The sequence below is a fragment of the Chrysemys picta genome, chromosome 4 (assembly GCF_011386835.1).
Source record: "Chrysemys picta bellii isolate R12L10 chromosome 4, ASM1138683v2, whole genome shotgun sequence".
Classification (NCBI taxonomy): domain Eukaryota; kingdom Metazoa; phylum Chordata; order Testudines; family Emydidae; genus Chrysemys; species Chrysemys picta.
Genome location: NC_088794.1, coordinates 98561859 through 98588469, shown reverse-complemented (window position 1 = coordinate 98588469; position 26611 = coordinate 98561859). Strand labels below are relative to the sequence as shown.

General features: G+C 42.1%; 1 protein-coding gene across 21 annotated transcripts in view; it reads left to right on the top strand.

Annotated features, from left to right (window-relative positions):
* Positions 1–26611, top strand: part of RYR3 (ryanodine receptor 3) — a 561484-nt gene that overhangs the window by 207562 nt on the left and 327311 nt on the right. For all 21 annotated transcript variants that reach the window (XR_010601063.1, XR_010601064.1, XM_065595380.1 and 18 more), the window contains 6 exons: positions 10442–10658; positions 10891–10995; positions 16682–16785; positions 17500–17583; positions 20808–20967; positions 21558–21705. Coding sequence is in view for 19 of the 21 variants with exons in the window: in XM_065595380.1 (XP_065451452.1) it covers positions 10442–10658; positions 10891–10995; positions 16682–16785; positions 17500–17583; positions 20808–20967; positions 21558–21705 (818 nt within the window). In the remaining 2 variants the exon portion in view is untranslated. The remainder of the gene's footprint in view (positions 1–10441; positions 10659–10890; positions 10996–16681; positions 16786–17499; positions 17584–20807; positions 20968–21557; positions 21706–26611) is intronic.

Below are 26611 nucleotides of genomic sequence, written 5' to 3'. Positions count from 1 at the left end.
GGTGGGATTGCCCTGCTCCACCCACCCCGGCGCTCTATCTGGGAGCGGGGTCAGGGTGCTAGGGCTTGCCCCACTCCCCAGCAGGAGCACTGGGTGGATGGGTGGAGTGGGGAAGGCCCCAGTGCCCTAACCCCACTCCCGGGATGGAGCACTGGTTGGGCAAAGCATAGAATCATAGAAGATTAGGGTTGGAAGAGACCTCAGGAGGTCATCTAGTCCAACCCCCTGCTCAAAGCAGGACCAACACCAACTAAATCATCCCAGCCAGGGCTTTGTCAAGCTGGGCCTTAAAAACCTCCAAGGATGGAGATTCCACCACCTCCCTAGGCAGGGCCGGCTCCAGGCACCAGCTTACCAAGCTTCGGGTGGCCACTTTGGAGAGGGGCGGCACGTCCAGCTGTTCGGCGGCAATTCAGCGGACGGTCCCTCGCTCCTGCTCAGAGCGAAGGACCTCCCGCCAAATTGCCACCACAAATCACGATCGCGGCTTTTTTGTTTGTTTGGCTGCTTGGGGCGGCCAAAATCCTGGAGCCGGCCCTGTCCCTAGGTAGCCCATTCCAGTGCTTTACCACCCTCCTAGTGAAATAGTGTTTCCTAAATCCAACCTACATCTCCCCCACTGCAATTTAAAACCATTGCTCCTTGTTCTGTCATCTGCCACCACTGAGAACAGCCGAGCTCCATCCTCTTTGGAACCCTCCTTCAGGTAGTTGAAGGCTGCTATCAAATCCCCCCTCACTCTTCTCTTCTATAGACAAAACAAGCCCAGTTCCCTCAGCCTCTCCTCATAAGTCATGTGCCCCAGCCCCCTGATCATTTTTGTTGCCCTCTGCTGGACGCTCTCCAATTTGTCCAAATCCTTTCTGTAGTGGGGGGGCCCAAAACTGGATGCAATACTCCAGATGTGGCCTCACCAGTGCCGAATAGAGGGGAATAATCACTTCCCTCGATCTGGTGGCAATGCTTCTACTAATGCAGCCCAATATGCTGTTAGCCTTCTTGGCAACAAGGGCACACTGTTGACTTGTATCCAGCTTCTCATCTACTGGAATCCCCAGGTCCTTTTCTGCAGAACTGCTGCTTAGCTAGTCAGTTCCCAGCCTGTAGTGGTGAATGGGATTCTTCTGTCCTAAGTGCAGGACTCTGCACTTGTCCTTATTGAACCTCATCAGATTTTTTGTGTTGGTCACTCTGGACCCTATCCCTATCCTCCAGCATATCTACCTCTCCCCCCAGCTTAGTGTCATCTGCGAACTTGCTGAGGGTGCAATCCATCCCATCATCCAGTTCATTAATAATAAGAGCAGAGCAAGCCCCTGTGCCCCAACCCCACTTCCCGGATTGAGCACTGGGCAAGCAAAGCGTGGAGGGGAGATGACTTCAGGTGGAAGGGGTGCGGAGGGGCCACACTTGCTCTGGCCCAGGGGCCCCACTAAACCCAAATCTGCCTCTGATGACTAGGATTCTTAGTTGCAACAGTAGTACAAATAAATAATAATATCACATCCAGCTGTGGCATCCTCAATTTTAAAAGGTTGTTAAATTGTAGAGGGTACAGAAAAGAGCCACAAAAGTTATTCAAAGAATAGAGAAAATGACTTGCGGTGAGAGACTTAAAGAGCTCAATCTGTTTTGAGTATTAAAAAGTAGATTGAGAGGTGACTTGATGAAAATATATAAGTACCTTAATAGGTCCGACTAGATAATCTAATGGTCCTGACTAGTTTTAAACTGTATGAATCTATGAAAAGTGAAAGTGCTAGTTTCAGCTAACACTGGAGGGCGTTAATATGCCTGTGGTTCCACAGCTCCCAGCACTTTTTTATTAGAGTTGGTTAATTTTTTTTCATCCAAAACTTCTATAACAAAAAATGTTCTTTTGTGAAACACAAGTTTTTTTTATAGACATTCTTTGCTTTTTCAAGTTTTCTGACTCTTTCTATAAAAATACCCTGAAAATCTGAAATATTTTTGTTTTTCAGTAGGTTTTTTCTACCCTTTCACTTTCTTTACTTCCCTTTTTTTCAGTGACAACATGGAGAGAAAAGAATAAATGGGGTAAAGAGGAAAAAAAAGAGAAGGGGAAGAACCCCACAATTGAAAAATCTTAAGTTTTGAAAACCAGAAACTTTGGGGGTGGGGGTGGGATATTTTTTCACATCAGAAAATTTCAACATTTTCCACAAAATCTTTATCTGTGCATCTGTTGTCACATATCACCAGTGAGCTTCCTAGGTTATTAAATCTTCAGGGCAGGTATTGTATCCTTTTATGTGTCTGTAAAATCCCTGCCATTGTGCAAATAGTAGCAATAAACATAGTTTTGGAACTTTTAGTCAATCCATTTTGTTCCCTTTTGGAGTCCTTCTGAATTGACAACATTTACTTCCTTAAAAACATTATTTCTTTCTCTCTCCCCCCCCCCCCACATTATAAAAGATGACCCAAATAAAACCTTTGAGAATCTTGACAGTGTTTATACTTAGAATAACCATCCAGCAGCACTGATACTAATATATAAATTACTCACTGCAGCAGCCTTTCATAGAATCATAGAATATCAGAGTTGGAAGGGACCTCAAGAGGTCATCTAGTCCAACCCCCTGCTCAAAGCAGGACCAATTCCCAGCTAAATCATCCCAGCCAGGGCTTTGTCAAGCCGGGCCTTAAAAACCTCCAAGGAAGGAGACTCCACCACCTCCCTAGGTAATGCATTCCAGTGTTTCACCACCCTCCTAGTGAAATAGTTTTTCCTGATATCCAACCTGGACCTCCCCCACTGCAACTTGAGACCATTGCTCCTTGTTCTGTCATCTGCCACCACTGAGAACAGCCGAGCTCCATCCTCTTTGGAACCCCCCTTCAGGTAGTTGAAGGCTGCTATCAAATCCCCCCTCATTCTTCTCTTCTGGAGACTAAACAATCCCAGCTCCCTCAGCCTCTCCTCATAAGTCATGTGCTCCAGACCCCTAATCATTTTTGTTGCCCTCCGCTGGACTCTTTCCAATTTTTCCACATCCTTCTTGTAGTGTGGGGCCCAAAACTGGACACAGTATTCCAGATGAGGCCTCACCAATGTCGAATAAAGGGGAACGATCACGTTCCTCGATATGCTGGCAATGCCCCTACTTATACAGCCCAAAATGCCGTTAGCCTTCTTGGCAACAAGAGCACACTGTTGACTCATATCCAGCTTCTCGTCCACTGTGACCCCTAGGTCCTTTTCTGCAGAACTGCTACCTAGCCATTCGGTCCCTAGTCTGTAGCAGTGCATGGGATTCTTCCGTCCTAAGTGCAGGACTCTGCACTTGTCCTTGTTGAACCTCATCAGGTTTTTTTCGGCCCAATCCTCTAATTTGTCTAGGTCCCTCTGTATCGGATCCCTACCCTCTAGTGTATCTACCACGCCTCCTAGTTTAGTGTCATCTGCAAACTTGCTGAGAGTGCAGTCCACACCGTCCTCCAGATCATTAATAAAGATATTAAACAAAACCGGCCCCAGGACTGACCCTTGGGGCACTCCGCTTGAAACCGGCTGCCAACTAGACATGGAGCCATTGATCACTACCCGTTGAGCCCGACGATCTAGCCAGCTTTCTATCCACCTTACAGTCCATTCATCCAGCCCATACTTCTTTAACTTGGCGGCAAGAATACTGTGGGAGACCGTATCAAAAGCTTTGCTAAAGTCAAGGAATAACACATCCACTGCTTTCCCCTCATCCACAGAGCCAGTTATCTCATCATAGAAGGCAATTAGGTTAGTCAGGCACGACTTCCCCTTCGTGAATCCATGCTGACTGTTCCTGATCACTTTCCTCTCCTCTAAATGTTTCATAATTGATTCCTTGAGGACCTGCTCCATGATTTTTCCAGGGACTGAGGTGAGGCTGACTGGCCTGTAGTTCCCCAGATCCTCCTCCTTCCCTTTTTTTAAAGATGGGCACTACATTAGCCTTTTTCCAGTCATCTGGGACCTCCCCCGATCGCCATGAGTTTTCAAAAATAATGGCTAATGGCTCTGCAATCTCACCCGCCAACTCCTTTAGCACCCTTGGATGCAGCGCATCCGGCCCCATGGACTTGTGCACGTCCAGTTTTTCTAAATAGCCCCGAACCACTTCTTTCTCCACAGAGGGTTGGTCACCTTCTCCCCATGCTGTATTGCCCAGTGCAGCAATCTGGGAGCTGACCTTGTGCGTGAAGACAGAGGCAAAAAAATCATTGAGTACATTAGCTTTTTCCACATCCTCGGTCACTAGGTTGCCTCCCTCATTCAGTAAGGGGCCCACACTTTCCTTGATTTTCTTCTTGTTGCTAACATACCTGAAGAAACCCTTCTTGTTACTCTTAACATCTCTTGCTAACTGCAACTCCAAGTGTGATTTGGCCTTCCTGATTTCACTCCTGCACACCTGAGCAATATTTTTATACTCCTCCCTGGTCATTTGTCCAATCTTCCACTTCTTGTAAGCTTCTTTTTTGCGTTTAAGATCAGCAAGGATTTCACTGTTTAGCCAAGCTGGTCGCCTGCCATATTTACTATTCTTTCTACACATCGGGATGGTTTGTTCCTGCAACCTCAATAAGGATTCTTTAAAATACAGCCAGCTCTCCTGGACCCCTTTGCCCTTCATGTTATTCTCCCAGGGGATCCTGCCCATCTGTTCCCTGAGGGAGTCAAAGTCTGCTTTTCTGAAGTCCAGGGTCCGTATTCTGCTGCTCTCCTTTCTTCCTTGTGTCAGGATCCTGAACTCGACCATCTCATGGTCACTGCCTCTCAGGTTCCCATCCACTTTTGCTTCCCCTACTAGTTCTTCCCTGTTTGTGAGTAGCAGGTCAAGAAAAGCTTTGCCCCTAGTTGGTTCCTCCAGCACTTGCATCAGGAAATTGTCCCCTACACTTTCCAAAAATTTCCTGGATTGCCTGTGCACCGCTGTATTGCTCTCCCAGCAGATATCAGGGTGATTAAAGTCTCCCATGAGAACCAGGGCCTGCGATCTAGCAACTTCTGCTAGTTGCCAGAAGAAAGCCTCGTCCACCTCATCCCCCTGGTCTGGTGGTCTATAGCAGACTCCAACCACGACATCACCCTTGTTGCTCACACTTCTCAACTTTATCCAGAGACTCTCAGGTTTTTCTGCAGTTTCATACCGGAGCTCTGAGCAGTCATACTCCTCTCTTACATACAACGCAACTCCCCCACCTTTTCTGCCCTGCCTGTCCTTCCTGAACAGTTTATATCCATCCATGACAGTACTCCAGTCATGTGAGTTATCCCACCAAGTCTCTGTTATTCCAATCACATCATAGTTCCCTGACTGTGCCAGGACTTCCAGTTCTCCCTGCTTGTTTCCCAGGCTTCTTGCATTTGTGTTTAGGCACTTAAGATAACTCATCGATCGTCCCTCTTTCTCAGCATGAGACAGGAGTCCTCCCCTCTTGCGCTCTCCTGCTTGTGCCTCCTCCCAGGATCCCATTTCCCCACTTACCTCAGGGCTTTGGTCTCCTTCCCCCGGTGAACCTAGTTTAAAGCCCTCCTCACTAGGTTAGCCAGCCTGCTGGTGAAGATGCTCTTCCCTCTCTTTGTTAGGTGGAGCCCGTCTCTGCCTAGCACTCCTTCTTCTTGGAAAACCATCCCATGGTCGAAGAATCCAAAGCCTTCTCTCCGACACCACCTGCGTAGCCATTTGTTGACTTCCACGATTCGACGGTCTCTACCCCGGCCTTTTCCTTGCACAGGGAGGATGGACGAGAACACCACTTGTGCCTCAAACTCCTTTATCCTTCTTCCCAGAGCCACGTAGTCTGCAGTGATCCGCTCAAGGTCATTCTTGGCAGTATCATTGGTGCCCACGTGGAGAAGCAGGAAGGGGTAGCGATCCGAGGGCTTGATGAGTCTCGGCAGTCTCTCCGTCACATCGTGTATCCTAGCTCCTGGCAAGCAGCAGACCTCTCGGTTTTCCCGGTCGGGGCGGCAGATAGATGACTCAGTCCCCCTGAGGAGGGAGTCCCCGACCACCACCACCCTCCTCCTCCTCTTGGGAGTGGTGGTCGTGGAACCCCCATCCCTAGGACAGTGCATCTTTTGCCTTTCAATCGGTGGAGTCTCCTTCTGCTCCCTTCCCTCAGATGGGTCATCTAGTCCACTCTCCGCATTAGTACCTGTAGAGAGAACATGGAAACGATTGCTCACCTGTATCTCCATTGCTGGTGCATGGACGCTCCTCTTTCTCCTTCTGGAGGTCACATGCTGCCAAACCTCCTCACAATCCTTCTGTCCCTGCTGCGCCTGCTCTGAATCTTCAGAACATTGTGGCCGTAGAAGCATCTCCTGACGTCTGTCCAGGAAATCTTCATTTTCCCTTATGCAACGCAGAGTCGACACTCGTTTCTCCAGCCCTCGAACCTTCTCTTCCAACATGGAGACCAGCTTGCACTTTGTACAGACAAAGTCGCTTCTCTCCTGTGGAAGAAAGACAAACATGGCACAACCTGTGCAGGTTACAACAGCTGATCGCTCACCTTCCATATCACCGTCCTCTTAAGAGCTTCCTCAACTGTTGCAGGAACTACTCAGAGAAACCTGAAGATGAAAGCCTCAGTGCGCTCTCCCCGCGCGAACTCCCAGGCAAACTCCTGCTGTTAGCCTCTGCTGTTCACCGCTCAGCTGGTTCACTGCTGACTGCCCTTATATACCAGTCAGGCCCACTCAAGGCCCACCTGGAACAAAGCCCTCCCAATTCACACTTTTCAAACAAACATGCAAGCAATCAAGCACACGGTCAAACTGACCAACTGTCCCAGCAGCAGGCACTCAGATACTCACCAACACAGCCCTCCTAATGCAGCACTTAGGGTACCTCCTCTTGGACAGCTCCCAGGCAAACTCCTGCTGTTAGCCTCTGCTGTTCGCCGCTCAGCTGGTTCGCTGCTGACTGCCCTTATATACCAGTCAGGCCCACTCAAGGCCCACCAACACAGCCCCCCTAATGCAGCACTTAGCGTACCTCCTCTTGGACAGCTCCCAGGCAAACTCCCGCTGTTAGCCTCTGCTGTTCGCCGCTCCTTAGCCTCTGCTGTTCGCCGCTCCTTTATTTGTTAGTCATTGGATTATTTGCCTAAAATAACAGATAGTACTTTTCCTTCCTCTTTTCCTAATGACCAGTTATCTGTATAGATTAAAATAAACTTGACTCTCTGTCCATTTTTTCCTCTTGTGTGATCCTTCAGTGAAGTCATAATACTGAATTTGCAAAATAATAGTTCTGTGACAAAAGATTGTGATGCTTTAAATGCAGACGTAATAATAATGAATGATAAAGCAAGAGAAGCTGAAGTACAAGCAGGGAAGCTCTTAGATAAATAGGTGTGTCTACAATAAGGGTCTGCTCCAAATCCCACTGACTTCACTGGGAGTTGGTTTGAGCCTCATGAGCTGAGTACAGCAAATTGCCGTTTCTTATTTATTCTCTTTTGTCTTTCCACCAATATGAAAATTCCTATACAAAAGTGAAAATAAGGTGTTAAACTTAGATTGATGAGTCTGCATTGTATTTTATATGGTAAAACTGTGAGTTTAGAATAATAGCTTTGATTTATGAAAAATATTGACTAGTTCTTATATATTACTCTTGTAGTGCTTATGATTTGTATTATAACTAGTGCCTTTTAATGCTATTACATCTCTTTCTAATTACAGTTGCATTCTGTACCATCTTAGCGATATTACAAAACTTTTTAAAACTAACACTTAAATATCTATAACAGCCACAATATTCCCAAATTCATTGGTGATAGTGTTGCAGTTTGTTTTCTTTTATTGTCAATTAACCTTGGTTCTGGTTACTTATTAACCTAATTATTTACAGCTGATAGTGATCAATTTATCATGGATTGTTGCTGAGATAAATATACATCTGTGAAGAATGTAATTGCCTTGGACTAAATTTCATGAGTTTTGTAGAGAACTCCACCCATAAAGAAATACTAATGCCTTTGTATACATTGCTGCAATTACTATATCAGCAATGTTTTTGATTAGTGATAAAATAATTAATCACCTACATTTTAAATAGGGTGATGGTTTCATTGAATTTATGGGTTTATGGTATGAATAAAATTAAGAGGTAATTTTAACAGTAAGATTTGTTATCCAAGTTTTCATTGTCCATAGACATAAGCATGAATGAAACAATTAGGAAGGCTTTATTATTAATCTAGTATGGGGTGGGCAAACTTTTTGGCCTGAGGGCCACATCTGGGTGGGGAAATTGCATGCAGGGCCATTAATGTAGGGCCGGGGCAGGGGGTTGGGATGCGGGCAGGAGTGCAGGGTACAGGAGGGGGTGTGGAGTGCAGGAGGGGGCTCAGGGCAGGGGGTTGGGTGCGGGAGGCGGCTCAGCAGGGGGTTGGGGGTGCAGGAGGGGTGCAGCAGGGGGCTCAGGGCAGGGGGTAGGGGTGCAGAGTGTGGGGAGGCTCAGGGCAGGAGGTTGGGGTGCGGCAGGGGCCTCAGGGTAGGGGGTTGGGGTACGGGGTCCAGGAGAGGATCTGGGTGCGGGCTCTGGCCCGGCGCCACTTACTTTGACTGGCGCGTAGCAAGGCTGAGGCAGGCTCCCTACCTGCCTGCCCGCCCTGGCCCCGTGCCACTCCCGGAAGTGGTCGGCACCACATCCCTACGGCCCCTGTGGGTGGGGGTGAGCAGAGGGCTCTGTACGCTGTCCTCGCCTGCAGGGACTGCCCCCCACAGCTCCCATTGGCCGGGAACAGGGAACCGCAGCCATTGGCAACTTCGGGGGCGGTACCCGCAGGCAAGGGCAGCACACAGCCCTCTGCCCCCCTCCCCTTCTGGGGTTGTAGGGACATGGTGCCAGTCGCTTCCGGGAGTGGCACGGGGCCAGGGCAGGCAGGGAGCTTGCCTTACCCCCACTGCACCATGGGGCTGGCAATCCCGCGGGCAGGATCCAAAGCCCTGATGGGATGGATCTGGCCCGTGGGCCATAATTTGCTCTCCCCGATCTAGTAAATGGCTGGCTAATCGAAAGTATTTTGCCTCGATAGCATTACAATGTTCATGGAATTATTTTTGAACACTCAAGATTGAGGGTGAAATTAATAATGTTGTTACAAATGTTTTAACAACAAAAATGCTTTTGTGCTTTATAAATTGAGATTGAAAAGGGTGCAACTGACTAAAGAAGTCTGTCTTCCCCCCCTCTCCCCCCTCCCCGCACTCGCACATCTAATTTCAATGAATTATATGGTTTCAGAAACAGAGCATGTATGTATTTGGCTGAAACGCATCTTCCAGCTAAGAAAATGTTTCTTAATTTATTTTGATATTTCATCTTAGTTGGGAATCAGGTGTTTCGTTGTTTTGTTTTTTTAAAGGAATTTTAATACCCAAGAAAGGTGCTGGGTTGATAGTCCTGTAGTTAGAACACTTATTTATCTCCAAAAGAGGTATAGACAAATCAGCAACATTATTATGATCTTGCTCACGTTGCCCTGGTACTAATCTTCAGTTGTTATACAGCATATGTAATTCATTCTCCATACCTATTGTTCAGCCCTGAGCCTCTTTCTTGCATTGCAAACAAATGGGCCAATTAGTATCAGTTTTTATAGTATTTTGATGGTGTGGACATCTGTTCACCATGAAATTAACTGAGGACACTAACTCATTCCATGCAGGCCACTCAATCAAGCAGCCAGTAGACAGCTATTGCCTTTAGTCCTTATTGAGGTGGGGTCAGTTCACACCATGTACATTGGTAGCTTTTCTTTTACTACCTTTATTTCATTTATTACCATACTCTTAAATTTACATTAAAAATATATGGCTGAGGAGAACTGGAGAACCCTTTATGTTAATAGAGACTTCAATGAGGATCATGACTCAAACCTACAATGATGGTATTTGCGGTGAATTAATTTTGTTGGTTTAGTTGTTGCACAAGATTATTGTGATTACTCAGTTCATCATAGATAAAAGGAAAGCTTAGGTTGATAATTTAGCATGGGATTTTCAAAAGTCCTTAAGTGACTTTGGAGCACAAATCCTATTGAAACTTGGAATTGTGCTCCTAAATCACTTACCTGCTTTTAAAAATCCCACCCAAAATGTAGATATTTATTTAAAGAATAACACAGATATATTTGGGAATAGAGGTTTGAGTTAAATAGTCAAGTTTTGCATTTACCAAAGCATAAATATTTTAATTAGTTTGTAGACTTATAATTTTTCAATATATAGTATCAACTAGCATTAGTGATTAGTAAATTTTTAGGGATTTCTTAAACTTAAGTAGTGTATCAAAATCTTTATAGATTTCTATTTTCAAAAGATATCAAAATTGAAGTTTGTCTCCAATTGACCCATTTGCTGCATTAATATGGGCTCTTATTTAAATTTTGCACTTTTTCATTCAAAATTGCATAGGGTTCGTTTCCTACTGGGTGGACGACATGGAGAGTTTAAGTTTCTGCCTCCCACTGGGTATGCTCCATGCTATGAAGCTTTGCTTCCAAAAGAGAAGATGAAATTGGAACCAGTAAAAGAGTATAAGAGAGATTCTGCTGGAGTTAGGGATTTGCTGGGTACAACACAATTCCTCTCCCAAGCTTCCTTCATCCCTTGTCCAATAGACACCACTCAGGTATGCCTACTTTACAATAATTGAAGTGTAAAATTCATCTTACCCAGAATTTTAAAATGAGCAGTAAAAAATTTAGGCCAGCATGTATCCTCTCTTAGCCATATACTGTTTGTGCAATACAGTATTTAATGATATGTTAAATAATCAGTTGTTATAGTTGAAGTATTTTAGGAAAGTTGGACATTACTGAGTCTCCTCTCTCTTGTTGAATCTTGAAATATTTTCTTCTTAGATTGTTTTGCCTCTTCACCTTGAAAAGATCAGGGACAAGTTGGCTGAAAATATCCATGAACTATGGGGAATGAATAAAATAGAACTTGGCTGGACCTATGGCAAGGTAAGAAGTGAGAATACTTCTTCTTCTATGTGAAGTTGGTAGTACCACCAACTATTAAGACTGTATCACAGAATGATAGAAATGTAGGACTGGAATGTAGGACTTGAGAGGTCCAGCCCCCAGTGCTGAGGCAGGACCAAGTATACTTAGCTCATCCCTGACAGGTGTTTGTTAAGTTTGTTCTTGAAACCTTTCACTGACTGGGATTCTACAACCTCCCTTGGAAGCCTATTCCAGTACTTAACTATCCTTATAGTTAAAAAGTTTTTCCTAATATCTAACCTAAATCTCCCGTATTACAGATTAAGCCCATTACTTCTTGTCTTAATTTCAGTGAACATGGAGAACAATTTATCACTGTCCTTTGTATAACAGCCCTTAATGTACTTGAAGACTCTTATCAGTTCTCTCTTCAGTTTTCTTTTCTCCAGATTAAACATGCCCAGTTTTTCCTCATAGGTTAGGCTTTCTAAAACGTTGATAATTTTTGTTGTTCTCCTCTGGACTCTCTCCACTTTGTCCACATCTTTCTTCAAGTGTTGCATCCAGAACTGAACACAGTGCCCCACCTGAGACCTCATCAGTGCTGAGGAGGGAGGGACAGTTATTCCCAGGTCTTACATACAACATTCCTGTTAACACACCCCAGAATGATATTGATCTTTTTTACAACTGCATCACATTGCTGATTGATTCATATTCAATTTGTGATCCAGTATAACCCCCAGATCCTTTTAATTAGTACTATTGCCTAGCCACTTATTTCCCATTTTGTAGTTGTACATTTGATTTTGCCTTCCTAAGTGGTGTACTTTTCACTTATCTTTATTGAATTTCATCTTTTTTGATATCAGACCTATTCTCCAATTTGTCAAGGCCATTTTGAATTCTAATCCTGTTCTCCAAAGTACTAGCACCCTCTCCCAGTTTGGTGTCCTCCACAAATGTCATAAGCATATTCTCCACTCCATTTTCCAAGTCATAAATGAAGATATTGAATAGTGCCAGATCCAGGACAGACCCCTGTAAGGCCCCATTAGATATGTCATCCCAGTTTAACAGTGAATCATTGATAACTATTCTTTGAGTACAGTCTATCAATCAGTTGTGCATCCATTTTATGGTAATTTTCTTTTGAGAATGTCATGTGGAACTGTGTCAAAAGCGTTTCTAACATCAAGGTGTAATATATCTACAGATTCCCCCCAATCCACTAGGCCAGTAATCTTTTTTTTTTTTATTTAAAAAAAAAGGAAATTAGGTTGGTTTGGTATGATTTGTTCTTGACACATCCATGTTAGCTATTACTTATAACCCTATTATCTTCAATGTGCTTACCACTTGATTGCTTAATAATTTGTTTCAGTATATTTCCAGCTATTGAAGTTAGGCTGACTTTCAGATGCTCTTCCCATTTTCAAAGATAGCTTTAAATACATGTTTTCTCAGGGAGATTAGAGAGGCTACAAAAGCAGAAAGCACAGTAATAATGGGGGATTTCAATTTTCCTCATACTGACTGGGTATATGTGACCACTGCATGGAAGAGATACGATTACTAGACATGGTAAATAACTGCTACTTTGATTAGAGTTTGGTTCAAGATGGGAATATAGGTTAACCTCTCAGTAATAGCAACCATCATTTAATTAAATTGAAAAATCTTTGTCGGGGGGAGAAGTGATCAAGAAACCCACCACAGTAGCATTTAACTTCAAAAAGGGGAACTACTCAAAAATGAGGATCTAGTTAAATGGAAATTAAAAGGAACAGACCTGAGGGTGAAATGCTTGCAAATGACATGTAGACTATTTAAAAACACCGTACTAGACGCTCAAATTAAATGTATCCCTCCCCCCCAAAAAATAGAGGACCAATAAAATGCCACCATGGCTAAACAGCAGAGTAAAACAGGCAGTTGGGGGAAAAGGGCATCTTTTAAAAGTTGGAAATAAAATTCTAGTGAGGAAAATAGGAAAGAAAATAAACTCTGGCGAGTCAAGTGTAATAAAGCAGGCCAAGAAAGAATTTGAAGAGGAACTAGCAAAAGACAAAAACTAATAGCAATTTTTTTAAGTACATCATAAGCAGGGAGCCTGCCAAATAGTCAGTGGGGCTACTAGACAATTGAGGTGTTACAGGTGACTCAAGGAAGACAAGGCTGTTGTGGAGAATCTAAATTCTTTTCATCAGTCTTCACTGCAGAAATGGGGGAGATTCCCACACCCGATCCATTCTTTTTAGGTGATGAATCTGAGAAACTGTCCCAAATTGAGGTGTCAGTAGAGGTGGTTTTGGAATGAATTGATACATTAAGCAATAAGAAATCACCAATACCAGATGGTATTCATAGTTGAGTTCCATCAGAACTCTTGGATGAAATTGCAGAACTAATAACTGTGATATATAACCTATTGTTTAAATCAGCCTCTGTACCAGAAGACTGTACAGTAGCTAACATAATGCTGACTTTTTTAAAAGGCTCCAGAGGGGATCCTGGCAATTACAAGCCAGTAAACCCAACTTCAGTACCTGGCAAATGAGTTGAAACTATAATAAAAAACACAATTATCAGATACATAAATAAACATGATATGTCAGTGAAGAGTCAGCATGGCTTTTGTAAATGGAAATCATGTCTCACCAATCTTTTAGAATTCTTTGAGGATGCCAACAAGTATATGGACTTTCAGAAAGCCTTTGGCAAGGTCCCTCACAAAAGGCTCTTAAGCAAACTAAGTAGTCATGGGATAAGAGGAAAAGTCCTCTTATGGATTAGTAATAATTAAAGGAAAGGAAACAAAAGGTAGGAATAAATGGTCAGTTTTCACAATTGAGAGAGGTAAATAGTGGAGTCCTCCAAGGATCTGTAACTGGGGCCTGTATTGTTCAACGTATTCATAAATGATCTGGAAAAAGGGGTACACAGTGAGGTGTCAAAGTTTGAAGATGATACAAAATTATTCAAGATAGTTAAGTCCAAAGCTGACTGCACAGAGTTACAAATGAATCTCACAAAACTGGATGACTGGGTGACAGAATGACGGAGGACATTCAATGTTAAGTGCAAAGTAATGCATGTTGGAAAAAATAATCCCAACTATATAAAATGATGGGTCTAAATTAGCTCTTACCACTCAAGAAAGAGATTGTGGAGTCGTTGTGGATAGTTCCCGGAAAACATGCTAGGAATCATTAGGAAAAGGATAGATAATAAAACAGAAAATATCATAATGCCACTATATAAATCCCTAGTACACCCGCACCTTGAATACTGTGTGCAGTTCTGTTTTTTCCATCTAAAAAAATATATATTAAAATTGGAAAAAGTACAGAGAAAGGTCACAAAAATGATTGGGGGTATGGAACAGCATCCATACAAGGAGCGATTACAAGGGACTCTTCAGCTTGGAAAAGAGACAACTGAGGGAGGATATGATAGAGGTCTATAAAATCATGAATGGTCTGGAGAAAGTGAATAGAGGAGTATAGTTTACCCCTTCACATAACACAAGAATTAGGGGTTACGCAATGAAATTAGTAGGCAGTTGTTTAAAACAAATAAAAGGACAATTTTCTTCTTCACGGAGTGCACAGTCACCCTGTGGAACTAATTACAAGGACATGTTGTGAATGCCACAAATATAACTGCATTAAAAAAAAGTAGTAGATAAAGTTGATGGAGGATGACCACACTGCACCTTAAACAGTGGGCTATTGTCTGGCTTGCTGCGGGGAAGGGGTATTCCTCTTTAAGGGTAGAGAGGCACAGACATCGCTGACTCATTCCCCCTAGGTGACTGGAAGAGAGGGGTGAGTGTATACAGGTGCCAAACCAAGCAGAAGAAACCCCTTTTCACCCAGACCAAGCAGAGCAGCACCCATCCTTGGAAGAGGCGAAATACCAAGTTTGGTCAGGATCTGCTGTGGGCACTATACTGGTTGCTGGGGGAGTAAGGATTTTTCCCCTCACTATCAGATTGACCAAGGCTGGGGAGGGGAAGGCTCCAATGTGGGGGCATAGTTGAGTCTAGCATGGAATGGGAGTTAGCCTATGATGATGCAACTCATTATGTAAGCATGGGGTGGATGTCCAGTGCACGTACTCTGTGGAGAATGAGGGTTAAGGTCAGCTATAAAGGAGGAGAGGAGTTGCCTACCTGCTGTGCCTGTCATAAGAGCCCCAAACTGTGCCATTCCCACTCCTTTAACAAACACCTCTTTTAAATCCTTTATCAAACCATTTATTGGATCGCTGTATCCCTTCCGTGCTTGCTCGACTGTCTTGGTCGCATCCTAAACTCTGGGAAGTCAATCTTGGCTCCCACTCAGAAAAATGAGTTCTGTGGGGGGACCCTTTGGTGCTTAGGAAGCATAGAATACTGAATTAGACATGTACCAAGCAGTTGGTGCAGGGTCATGCGGTACCATCTATGATAACAGATAGTACAGTATGATTTCGGTCTTCAATCATATCAGAGCGTAGTACAGACAGGAATGGAAGAGCATATGCCTCCCCTTCCTTTCTCTGGTATGGGTAGAATTTTATTACCCAGAGACCTTTCAGTATCAGAGGAGCATCATTCCCTTGTATTGGAATCTGTTGAAAAAACATCTTCCTCGGAGTCTCAGCAAATATACAGTTCTCTCCCATATATCCCCTGGTGGCTCCCCTTTCAGAATTTTATTCAGATTGGTGATATTCTACGCATGTTGATGGGAGAGATTCTCATCATTATCCTTATAAGACTTGGGAAAGGTTCCTTTGGCATCCCCCTCCTGACACATATGGGGCCCCCCAATGGCATTATTGGAATCCCTGGGATCCTTATAGGGGTAGTTTAGGAGAATGCATAAATGTCTTAGCAAGGAGATTGAAAGTATGCAACCTGAATTGCCACAGCAGGAAGATATGATCAACACACAGGAGAGAAGATCTCATCTTCTTCCCCTGATGAGGTTGTCGTGCTCTCTTCCTTCTTATGCTGATTATTTGAAAGAGCTGATGCATTGCAGATCCATCTGGAAGTGATCCAGGAATCTCATCTTAAGTTACTAAACTCTCTTCAGATGTCAGGATATGTAGCGCTTCCATTAATGAAGCATTATTGGAATCTGCTAAAGCTGAATGGGACACTCAGCCACCATATCACCTATATGCAAAAGGCTGACAAGAAATATTATACACCTCTCAAGGACTCAGAGTTTTTTATCTTCACACCATGCTCCTAATTCTTTAGTGGTCAATACTGCTGAGAGAAAGAAGTAATATCTCTCTGACGCCACAGGATAAATAACAGAAATGGTTAGATTAACTCAGGGGGAAGAGTTATTCTTCAGCTACTCTTCAATTTAGAATAGCAAATGAGCTTGGCTCAGACATGCAGTAGGAGTTTTCACAGAGTAAGGACTGCAGTATTTAGTCTATTGTTTACCTTTTCATTCACTAACTATGATTTTACATCTTTTACTGTGTTTCAGAGGTTAAGGGTGTTGTTCCAAACTTCATAATTTATCATGGAAAGACTCATTTATATAATTCTGAATAGTTGTTATAAGGCATCGTAGGATGGATGGTAGAGTTTGTAAAAGCTTTATCTGTGCAAGGAACAAGTCTATTTTTGCTGTGCTGAAATTAGTCTGAGTGTGGTAACAGTACAATATCTTTTTCTGGTATTCTATCATAGATACGGGATGATAATAAAAGACAACACCCTTGTCTCGTGGAGTTCTCAAAATTACCTGAAACAGAGAAGAATTATAACCTACAAATGTCAACGGAAACCCTAAAGTGAGTTTTAAATATAACATTAAAAAGAAATTAAGTTTTATATTTTGGCTGATTCTGCTATTTTAAAATGATAGAATCATAGGACTGGAGGGGATCTTGGGAGGTCATCTAGTCCAGTCCCCTGCACTTAGGGCAGGATTAAGTACTATTGAGACCATCCCTGACTGGTGTTTGTCTAAGTTGTCTAAGTGTGTTGTATGGTTCCAAAATGTGAAGTCAGATGGACAATCAGGTCCAAATTCTATTCAAAATAATTTATACAATTCCTGTTGACTTCACTGGGAGTTCTGTGTGTATATTTAAAGGGCAGAATTTAGTCATTTATTTGCAGAGATATAGAGGGAAAAAAAAGAGTTAAATTCTGCTGACTTTACTCATGATAAAAATCCCATGCGAGTCTAACTTGCAGGAGGACAAGCAAGATTTGACCCATATTTTTTAAAACATTCATTTGTACTCTTTTTTTACTTTGATGCTAATGTCCTTCATTTCATTTTGTAATCCTATTTCTGCTGACTTTTGCTAAATCAAAGTCTTCATTTTTCCAAAGTCTATAAATCTGGAATTAAATTAGAAGTACATTTGAAGTGTTTCAAATATGAAAAATTACTAATAACACAAAATAATTTAAGAGACTGCTATATTTTTCTTTAACACCTGATAGGAGCTGTAACTTCATTATATTTTACAACAAACAACTTTTCATCTTTATAGAACTCTTTTGGCCCTTGGATGTCATATTGTTCATGCTAATCTAGCAGCTGAGGAAGATCTTAAGAAAGTAAAGCTTCCTAAAAAGTATGTATTTTAACAATAATTATCATCAATTGATTATAATTATTAATTATTTTTGTGTTACTTAAACATACAATAGTCTTTGCAATTGTTTTGGTAAACATTATTTTAAGAAATTTATTTTCAGCTGATAATGCTCACTCTAGGTGTATGAAAGTTTCACATATACAGACTGCCTGGGCACATGAATGCTGACTTGCAACAGCAAATTTTTGTTTCCAGCAGCTGGCCACTGATGATTGCTGACTGCCAATCTTGCTGTATTATGTCACCTTGTGGAGTGGCTGTGAGAAAAATAGCCATGCATTGGTGACTATATTGAACTAGCATACTCTTTTTATCTTGTGATGTTAGCCTTGTTTAACCCCAGAATAGAAAGTTTCTTTTATCTTGTAGCAAAATATAGTAGATGATACTGTTCTGTACTTAAAAGGGTATACTCCTCTTCCATATAACTGTCTCCATTTTCCATTTGCTTTTTCATTTTGGGTAAAAGTATTGTACTGTATACAAAAATGTACAAAGACAAGAGTAATCTACCTCTATTGATATTTAAATCAATGTATATAACCAGTAATAATTAAATTACGTAAGAAAGACATCTAGATAATACTCAAATTATTATGCAACACTGGGAAAACACAATTCAATATTATGCATTAATTAGGTATTCTCAGCATACTTACCTTTTTTATGGTACTTCGCATCAACAATAGTAATAAACACTTCTTCAGTATTAAAAAGAGTTGAAGATAACTTTTAGGAAGTTGGGACACAATCCTGCAAACATGTACACATATGGATTACTCATGGGGATAAATATGTTCAAGATCAGGCCTTTAGTGTTCTAGGCAAGGACAAGTTTCCTTTAAGGCATTTGCCTTTGAAAAGGTCTTTTCCAAATGATTGTATAGTAGAGTACAATTCTTTGCTGGAGGCTTTCTCTGAACTTTAATGGAGTAGTTTTATTTTTATTTTCTTCTTGCTCTAAACCCTCAATGAGCTGAATTCACTACTGATTTGAGGATAGGGCCACTGGTGGCTGAAAGTCTGAAAATGGAGAAGCTGAATTAGTGTAAGGCTGCCACAGTGTCTCTTCCACTCAAGGGCCTTCAAGCAACCTGCACAGCCCCAAAAGTGGCAAAGATGGTGCAGGGAACATGCTGCTTCAGCACATCTCTTTTTCAGCCTCTGCTGATGGTAATACCATAACATTCCTGACACAATTTAAAGTTGCCATCCATTTGCAAAATCCCGAAGACAAAGCTGCAGTCATTCTCCACAGGTCACTCTTTCTGGCATAGGAAAGTGACATGTGCAGTAAGCAAAATGAATGAATTCTGCTCTACATGGGAAGAATAAGTTTATGATTCTGAAGAGAGCAGTAAATTCAGCAATTCTTTGTTGTGGGAGATGGCCTTGAACCATTTGATATTAGTGAAGGAAACCTTTTCCAAGATTTTAATTGCCAAAAGCATTTTTCAGCAATGGAAAAACTCTTTTGATGTTATTCCTTTCTACAATAAACTAAAAGCCAGTTTGTGTCTGTGTTAGTCATATGTATGATTCATATGAGAAACACTTTAGTAGATTGGTGGTTTGTGCAAGGTAAAGTACCTTGGCACTATACTGTATCTCTAGGCTATGGTTTAATTTGTAGCACAAAAGGCTTTAATCTTTTTCTAAACTGCTTGCTAGAATATGAGGCTTCACTGAGGTCAGTGGAAGTTTCTTACTGTGAGGTTTTTTGAGTGACTGCTTGTATATTAGTGGCCCAGTCCTGCAAAGACAAAATATTCATGTTATTCAGTGACTGTTTTGTTGTGTAAGTGTAACCTACACACCTTCTGGGTGTGGTGTCCTATACCATCTAATGGCACCGAGACCACTTAGAGAGAGAGATAAAATGAGTCTGCTCTACAGCCTTAGCTAACAGCCAGTTGCCTTTTAGCTTATGCTATAGAGCAAGGATCAGTTTGCAGTCCCAGGCCAATGGTGGCTGCGGGAAGCGGCGCGGGCCGAGGTATGTGCTGGCCGCCGCTTCCCGCCACCCCCATTGGCCTGGAGCGGTGAACCACGGCCAGTGGGAGCCACGATTGGCCGAATGTGTGGATGCAGCAGGTAAACAAACTGTCCCGGCCCGCCAGGGTGCTTACCCTGGCGAGCCGCGTGCCAAAGGTTGCCGATCCCTGCTGTAGAGGCTCATGTACTAAGCTACAGAGATCCCTGGTTTGAGCGTGCCTGCCGAGGACCGGGTCTGTCAGCGTTACATAAGGTCTTCAAACCCTTTGATATATTTAAACTATATTTTAAACATAATACTCTACAGAAAACTCAGAAGATGTCTTAAAATACTTGGTTTTATTTATTTTACTCAGTTATATATGAAGCCATTAAAATATATAATCATTAGATGCTAGTGTTTTTGAATAGAAAGCATATTAATTGAAATACAATCTATATTCTACAACAGGAGTCGGTGACCTTTCAGAAGCGGGGTGCCAAGTCTTCATTTATTCACTCTGATTTAAGGTTTCGCGTGCCACTAATACGTTTTAAGGTTTTTAGAAGGTCTCTTTCTATAAGTCGATAATATATAACTAAACTATTGTTGTACGAAAAGTAAATAAGGTTTCTAAAATGTTTAAGAAGCTTCATTTAAAATTAAATTAAAATGCAGAGCCTCCCAGACCGGTGGCCAGGACCCAGGCAGTGTGAGTGCCACCTTCGGCATGCGTGCTATAGGTTGCCTGCCCCGTTCTACAACTTACATGATTTTTTAAAAAAAATATCATTAATCTTCAAGTCAAACATTACAGAAATGTTCAAAATATAAATATATCTTCTAATGTTTAAAATATAAACATATAAATCTAAATTTCTGCTAAAAAGCACAGTATATAACATTTTGTTATTTGTTTTACAGCAGCTATTTAAGGACCCAAGCAAGGATTTGGGTCCCATTGAAGTAGGTGCTGTACAAATTGGTGGCAAATTAGAGTGTCTGCCTCACAGAGCTTCCATGTCATGGGTCTTGTCATAACTTAGAATGGATTCCACAAATAAATGGGGAGTGAGGGATGGAGGCAGAGGAGAAAATCACACTAAATGCCATATGGAAAATTTAAGAATTCCATCCTTGTGGGAAAAAAATGTATTTTTTAAAGTTTGTTTTTAAATTTTCCAAAATAATTTTCACTCTTACTATTGTTTTTATTGGGTTATAGTTACATGATGTCAAATGGGTATAAACCTGCCCCTCTAGATCTTTCTGAAGTGAAATTGTTACCTTCTCAAGAAGTTTTAGTTGATAAACTTGCAGAGAATGCACATAATGTCTGGGCAAAAGACAGAATAAAACAAGGATGGACCTATGGCATTCAGCAGGTAAGAACCACTTTGTCAGTGACATTTGAAAGTTGTAGAACTGATGAGTTTGAGCATAGTTAAAGTACTATTTCTGAATCACTGTTGGATGTTAGATATGAGGAAAATATAAACATAGATTGTACCATGTACTGCATCTAATATATGAAAAACTTTAATAGGCTTTGATCATGCAGTTGGTCCATAGATTGCATGGACCACCTGCTTGGATCTAATTGTAGGATCAGGGCTTGAGAGAGATTAGTTTTTCTTTTAAACTAGTAACACTATAGTTACTCAGTTAATTATAAAATTTCTCAGGGACATATTTCCTTAATTCCCCTCATTCTTGTTTTATGTGTAGTAACAGTTGCTGACTTTTGTGTTTAAGTATTGTATTTACTAGCATTTATATTTATAAAAATGCCTTTTATTTATGATGTAACTATGACTTTTATGTTGGGGGGGGGGAGGGAGAAAGACCCCTAAGCCTATATTTTATGCAGAAAAGAAAGAGTATAAGTTAATATTGACTGTATCTCATTACATACATGTTGTGTGAAGTTTAAAACACAATTTCCTTTAAATACTTTCTTGTGACTTCTTTTTAGGACCTTAAGAGCAAACGAAATCCCCGACTGGTGCCATATGCATTATTAGATGAACGTACTAAAAAATCAAATAGAGACAGTCTTCGTGAAGCTGTTCGGACTTTTGCTGGTTATGGATATAATATTGAGCCACCAGACCAAGAACTAGGTATGTCTAGTAAATACTAATTCTTCTTCATGTAGTGTCCTTATGGGTGCTCCGCTTCAGGTGTTGCATGCACTTATGATTGGAGATTTTCAGTAGCAGTGCCTGTTCAGCTTGTGCACACTCTCACGATATCTTTGTGCTCCACACCGAGAAGATATAGAACTGTCTTATGGCCAGAGACTGAGCATCTAGCATGTTTGCTTTCAGATTATAATTTAGCCTTAGTGTTGGTGTAGTTACTTAATTTAGTTAATTTTATGATTTGATATTTTTTTTATTTGACTAAGAGGTATTTTTGCTCCCCTCCCCACTTCCCTTGCTTATGCCAGAGGGACTCTCCTTGGGGGTTGTTGTTGCTGTGGTATACCAAGACACCCAGACTTCAAGGACTGCCTCTCATACTGGGAGTTCATCCCAGTTAGCAATGGACATTCTCAGTGCCTCCACTGTTTGGGAGACACCCATGTCCCTAATAACTATAAGATTGCCACATCTCTTAAAAGCAGATCTAGAAAAAAAACAGGGAAATCAAATTTAGACTCTTGATGATGGGGAAAGTCCTCAGACCAGCCTAGATCCAGGCTCAGAGGATCCCCTTCATACCACGGCCTTTGAGTGCACTTAGTGCCCTATCCACCTCTGTATACAGCTCACTAGAATCTTCGTGAGAGAAGGGTATCAAAAAAGGCTCTGAGGAAGAGTTCCAGCTCTCCCACCAGAGAGCCTTCTTCAAAGAAATCTAAGTCACTTCAGAGACTGACCATTCTGAAGATGTCAGGTCACAGAGGGAATATCATTGAGGCTCCAACATTTCTGGTACTGGGTGCTCATCAAAGACTTCCAGTTCCTCCAGGATCAATGGAACCAAGTATACTTCAGTACCAAAAGTGTCCTTGGTGTTGACCAAACATGATCTCTCCAGCACAGATTCTAAATGCTTTGCACTAAAGAAATCAGTATCATATATGGATTCCTTTGTGCTACCATTGGTACCTAAACTGGTATCCCATACTGCTAAGCACTATAAGCCATCAACATTTTTGGACTGACATCAGACACCAGACGTGTTCGACCAAAGCAATCAGTGTCTGTGAAACAGTCAGCACCCTCCATATCACTGCTGTTTGCAGTCTTTAACCTCAGCTCAGGTTCACTCAGTAGTGCTGGAGATCAGATACTCAAAAGACGTGCTTGTTTCAGATGAGCTGGAGTCTCCATTGTTAATGGGTACTGAATGTTTGGTGGTACCCAGATCTGCTGGGACACTGAGACCTCATCTTTCTCAAGTACCAGGGAGATACAAACCATGTCAGGCAGGCAACTATCTTCAATTTTGTTGTTCACCCACCTCTGGACAATGCTAAGGATGATTCCTCTGATTCTTAGAGCTCTGTCCAGGGATCTCTTATCTACCACAGAAGGGACATCTCCCCCATCACCTACCCAGAAAGGAAATTTCCAAGGAAGAATCAATCTCGTGCCCCATCTCACTGGTTTGATCAGCAGTGGATGCCCCCTCTTTCACCCTATGGTCCCCCTCAGTGGGCATATTGGGACCTATGGCTGTTTATTGCCAGTAGTTCTTGAGAGCTCTGAGATACTCCCATGGGGAGCATAAAAAAAGATAATGACCTGTTCTATCCCTTCCTTCTCAGTAGCCTGAGCATCAGGAGGAAACTTTGAGGAGCAAAAGGCCAGAGTGGACAAACAAATATCTCATCATCAGGGCCAGATGAGGCTGTAATGATCGCACCACCTATTTTGGCAGACAACTTCAAGCATGTTCAGGAACAGAATAAGCTTATCACTGATTCACTCAAAATTCCTTTAGAGGAGGCCTAAGTTGCAGCATAAACTTTTGGACATGTTACATTTGACAGCTTCCGCAGAAGTAGTGTTACCATTAAATGAAGCAGACTCATACCATGGCATCCCATACGTGTAAATGGGCAGACAAAAAGTACTATGTTCTACCTAATAATTCAGAGGTTTTTTTCTCCCACCCACAACCAAATTCTTTAGTTGTGAAAGTGGTCAACGAGTGTGGCAGACAGCACCATGCAAAGTCTACACCATATGGTCAGGACAAAAGTGACTTGATTTCACAAGAGCTACTCTTCTGCAACCCTGCAGAATTCAGGCTCACAAATTGCCAGGCTCTGATGGCAAAGTACAACCACACAAATTATGGTAAATTCAACACCTTTATTGAACACCTTCCTGACAGACATCAAGACCAGTTCAAGGCCATGATAGACAAAGGTCACCTCTTAGCGAGGACCGCATTGAAAGCCTCCCTAGGTGTACCCTGCAGCTCAATCAATCACCACTGTCGTCATACATCAAGCCTCTCAGCTGCCTCTGTACAGCTTTTCTATGAAGATCCAAAATACGATGGAAGACCTCCCCTTTGATTGACTTAAACTCTTTTCTGAATCCACAGGCAAGTGTCACCATAACTATGGATGCAACTCTTGTGGAGTGGGGAGTGCACCTAGACAAACACAGCATCCAGGTCAAATGATTTGTCCAAGAGGCTTATCTCTGCATCAACTTCTTGGAATTAAGAGCAGTCAGGAATGCCTATCTACACTTTCTTCTATTCATCAGGGGCCAATCCATAAAAATCTTGGTGAACAACATAGCCTGCATGTTTTACACAAATCGCTAGGGACGGCGAGATTCCCCCCTCATTTGTGTCAAAGCAACATATGGAACTGGAGTACAGCCAATCACATCCTCATCTCAGCCTTTACCTTCCAGGCATTCAGAACACCATGACTGACAATTTGTGCAGGCACTTCTCACAAGATTATGAATGGGAACTCTACCCTTGCACTCTTAGACACATATTTCTAACCTGAAAGTTCCCAGAGGTGGACCTCTCTGCAACTGCTGCTAACAAAGAAATGCAAGAAATTCTGCTTGAGGGGAGGACTGGATCATCAGTCTCAAGAGGATACATTTCTTATTCTTGGGAGACACAGCCTTCTCTATGCACATCTACCCACACCTCTCCTCTTGAAGCAGCTGAACAGAGCCAGACTGATTCTAATTGCACCAAATGGGCTGAAAAATATGATGCCCTTTCTTGATTTGTCAGGCTTCCTGCCCAGCATTACACCTCCCGACCACTCCTCATCTGCTATCCTGGAATTCTGGTTGACTCTTCATCCCAGCCTGAACATTCTTTGACTCAGGGCCTGGCTCCTCATGGCTCTCAGGGATAGAGACTTCCTGCACGTCAGAACAACAGGTATTATTAAACAGCAGGATATCTATGCAAAATAATTACCTAAAAAAGCTGCAAGATTTCATCACCAGTGTGTCCAGCAACAGTTTTCACCTGTTCCCTCTCTGTGGTTCTTGATTACTTGTTGGAAAGACCTGACCGTTTTTTAATTCTATGAGTTCTGTTGAGGTTCACTTGGTGGCTGCCATGGCCTTTCACTCTTCTCTAGAGGGATTCTCAGTGTTTGCCTACCCCATGATGGCAAGTTTCATCCAGAGGTTAATGAATCTTTCTGCAGATTAGAGAGCCAAGCCCTATATGGGATTTAAACCTTGACCTTAATTGCCTTATGAAACTTCCCTTTGAATAACCTGTCCCTACTTCATCTGCCTATGAAGATGCCTTTCTTGGTGATCATCACTTCCACTCAGAGTCAGTGAAATGGGGGCCTTAATGGCAGATCTTCCCTTTACAGTATTCTTCAGGGAAAAGTTTTGTTGTGACCACCTCCTAAATTTTTACTTACAGTATCTTCCAAATTGTATATTAATCAAAAACAACAAGGAGACCAGTGGCACCAGACTCCTTGTTGTTTTTGTGGATACAGACTAACACAGCTACCTCCTGATACTTGACACCATATATTAATCAAGTTATTCACCTTCCTTTTTTCCTCCCAAAGCCACACCAGCCCAGGGAGGAAGTGGTCCTCCATATTTTGGCTGTCAGAAGGGTGCTAGTCTTCTGTCTGGACAGAACCAAACCATTTAGAAAGTCTCACAGACTGTTTGTTCCATTTACAGAAAGACCAAAGGACCCACAGTTCTCACTCAAAGACACTCAGGGTGTATCTCTTGTTATGGTACTGTCAGTATTCAACCTCCTCCTAGCATACAAGCCCATTCTACAGAATCCCAGGCTACTTCTATGGCACTATTGAAAGATATTCCAGTTGCACAGATTTGTAAAGCTACAACTTGGACCTCAGTGCATACCTTCTCCAAACACTATGCCATGGTTCATGCTTCCAGATCAGACAGTGTGGTTGGCAATGCAGTTCTGTCTTCAGTGTTAGATCCTACTTCAAAATTTCATCCTCCTTTCACGGACACGTCTCGGGAGTAATCTGAAGTGGAGCACCCAGAGGGTCACTACTCGAAGAAGGAGAGGTTATTCACCTTCTCAAAAAACTCTAATTACTGCAGATGTGTATCCCACTCCACTACCCACCCTCCTTCCCCTCTACTTCAGAGTTTCATCTTGTGGGACTTTGCAGTAGAGAAGGAACTGAGGGAGGTTCACGTGCACAGTTCTATATAGCTTCAGTACAAGGCACAAAAATGTCTGGAATGTTTGTGTGGGATAAATGGGCACTGCTACTGAAAATCTTTGAACAAAGATGCGTGGGGCACATTTACACCTGAAGTGGAACATCCATAGGGGGACATATCTTGAAGAAATCCAGTTACTACACCAGGTGAGTAATTTCTCCTTCACAGAATTATTTAATGCGTTAGGGAAAATATGTAAATCACTGTTTGAGAAAGTAGCTTATATCTAAAATGTTTTGCATAATAACTTTCAGTATTGTGGCAAAGTAAATACATTTTTTCAAGTGAATTATTTTAACCTATAATTACAAGGAACAAATTTATTGAAAATATTTAATCCTTC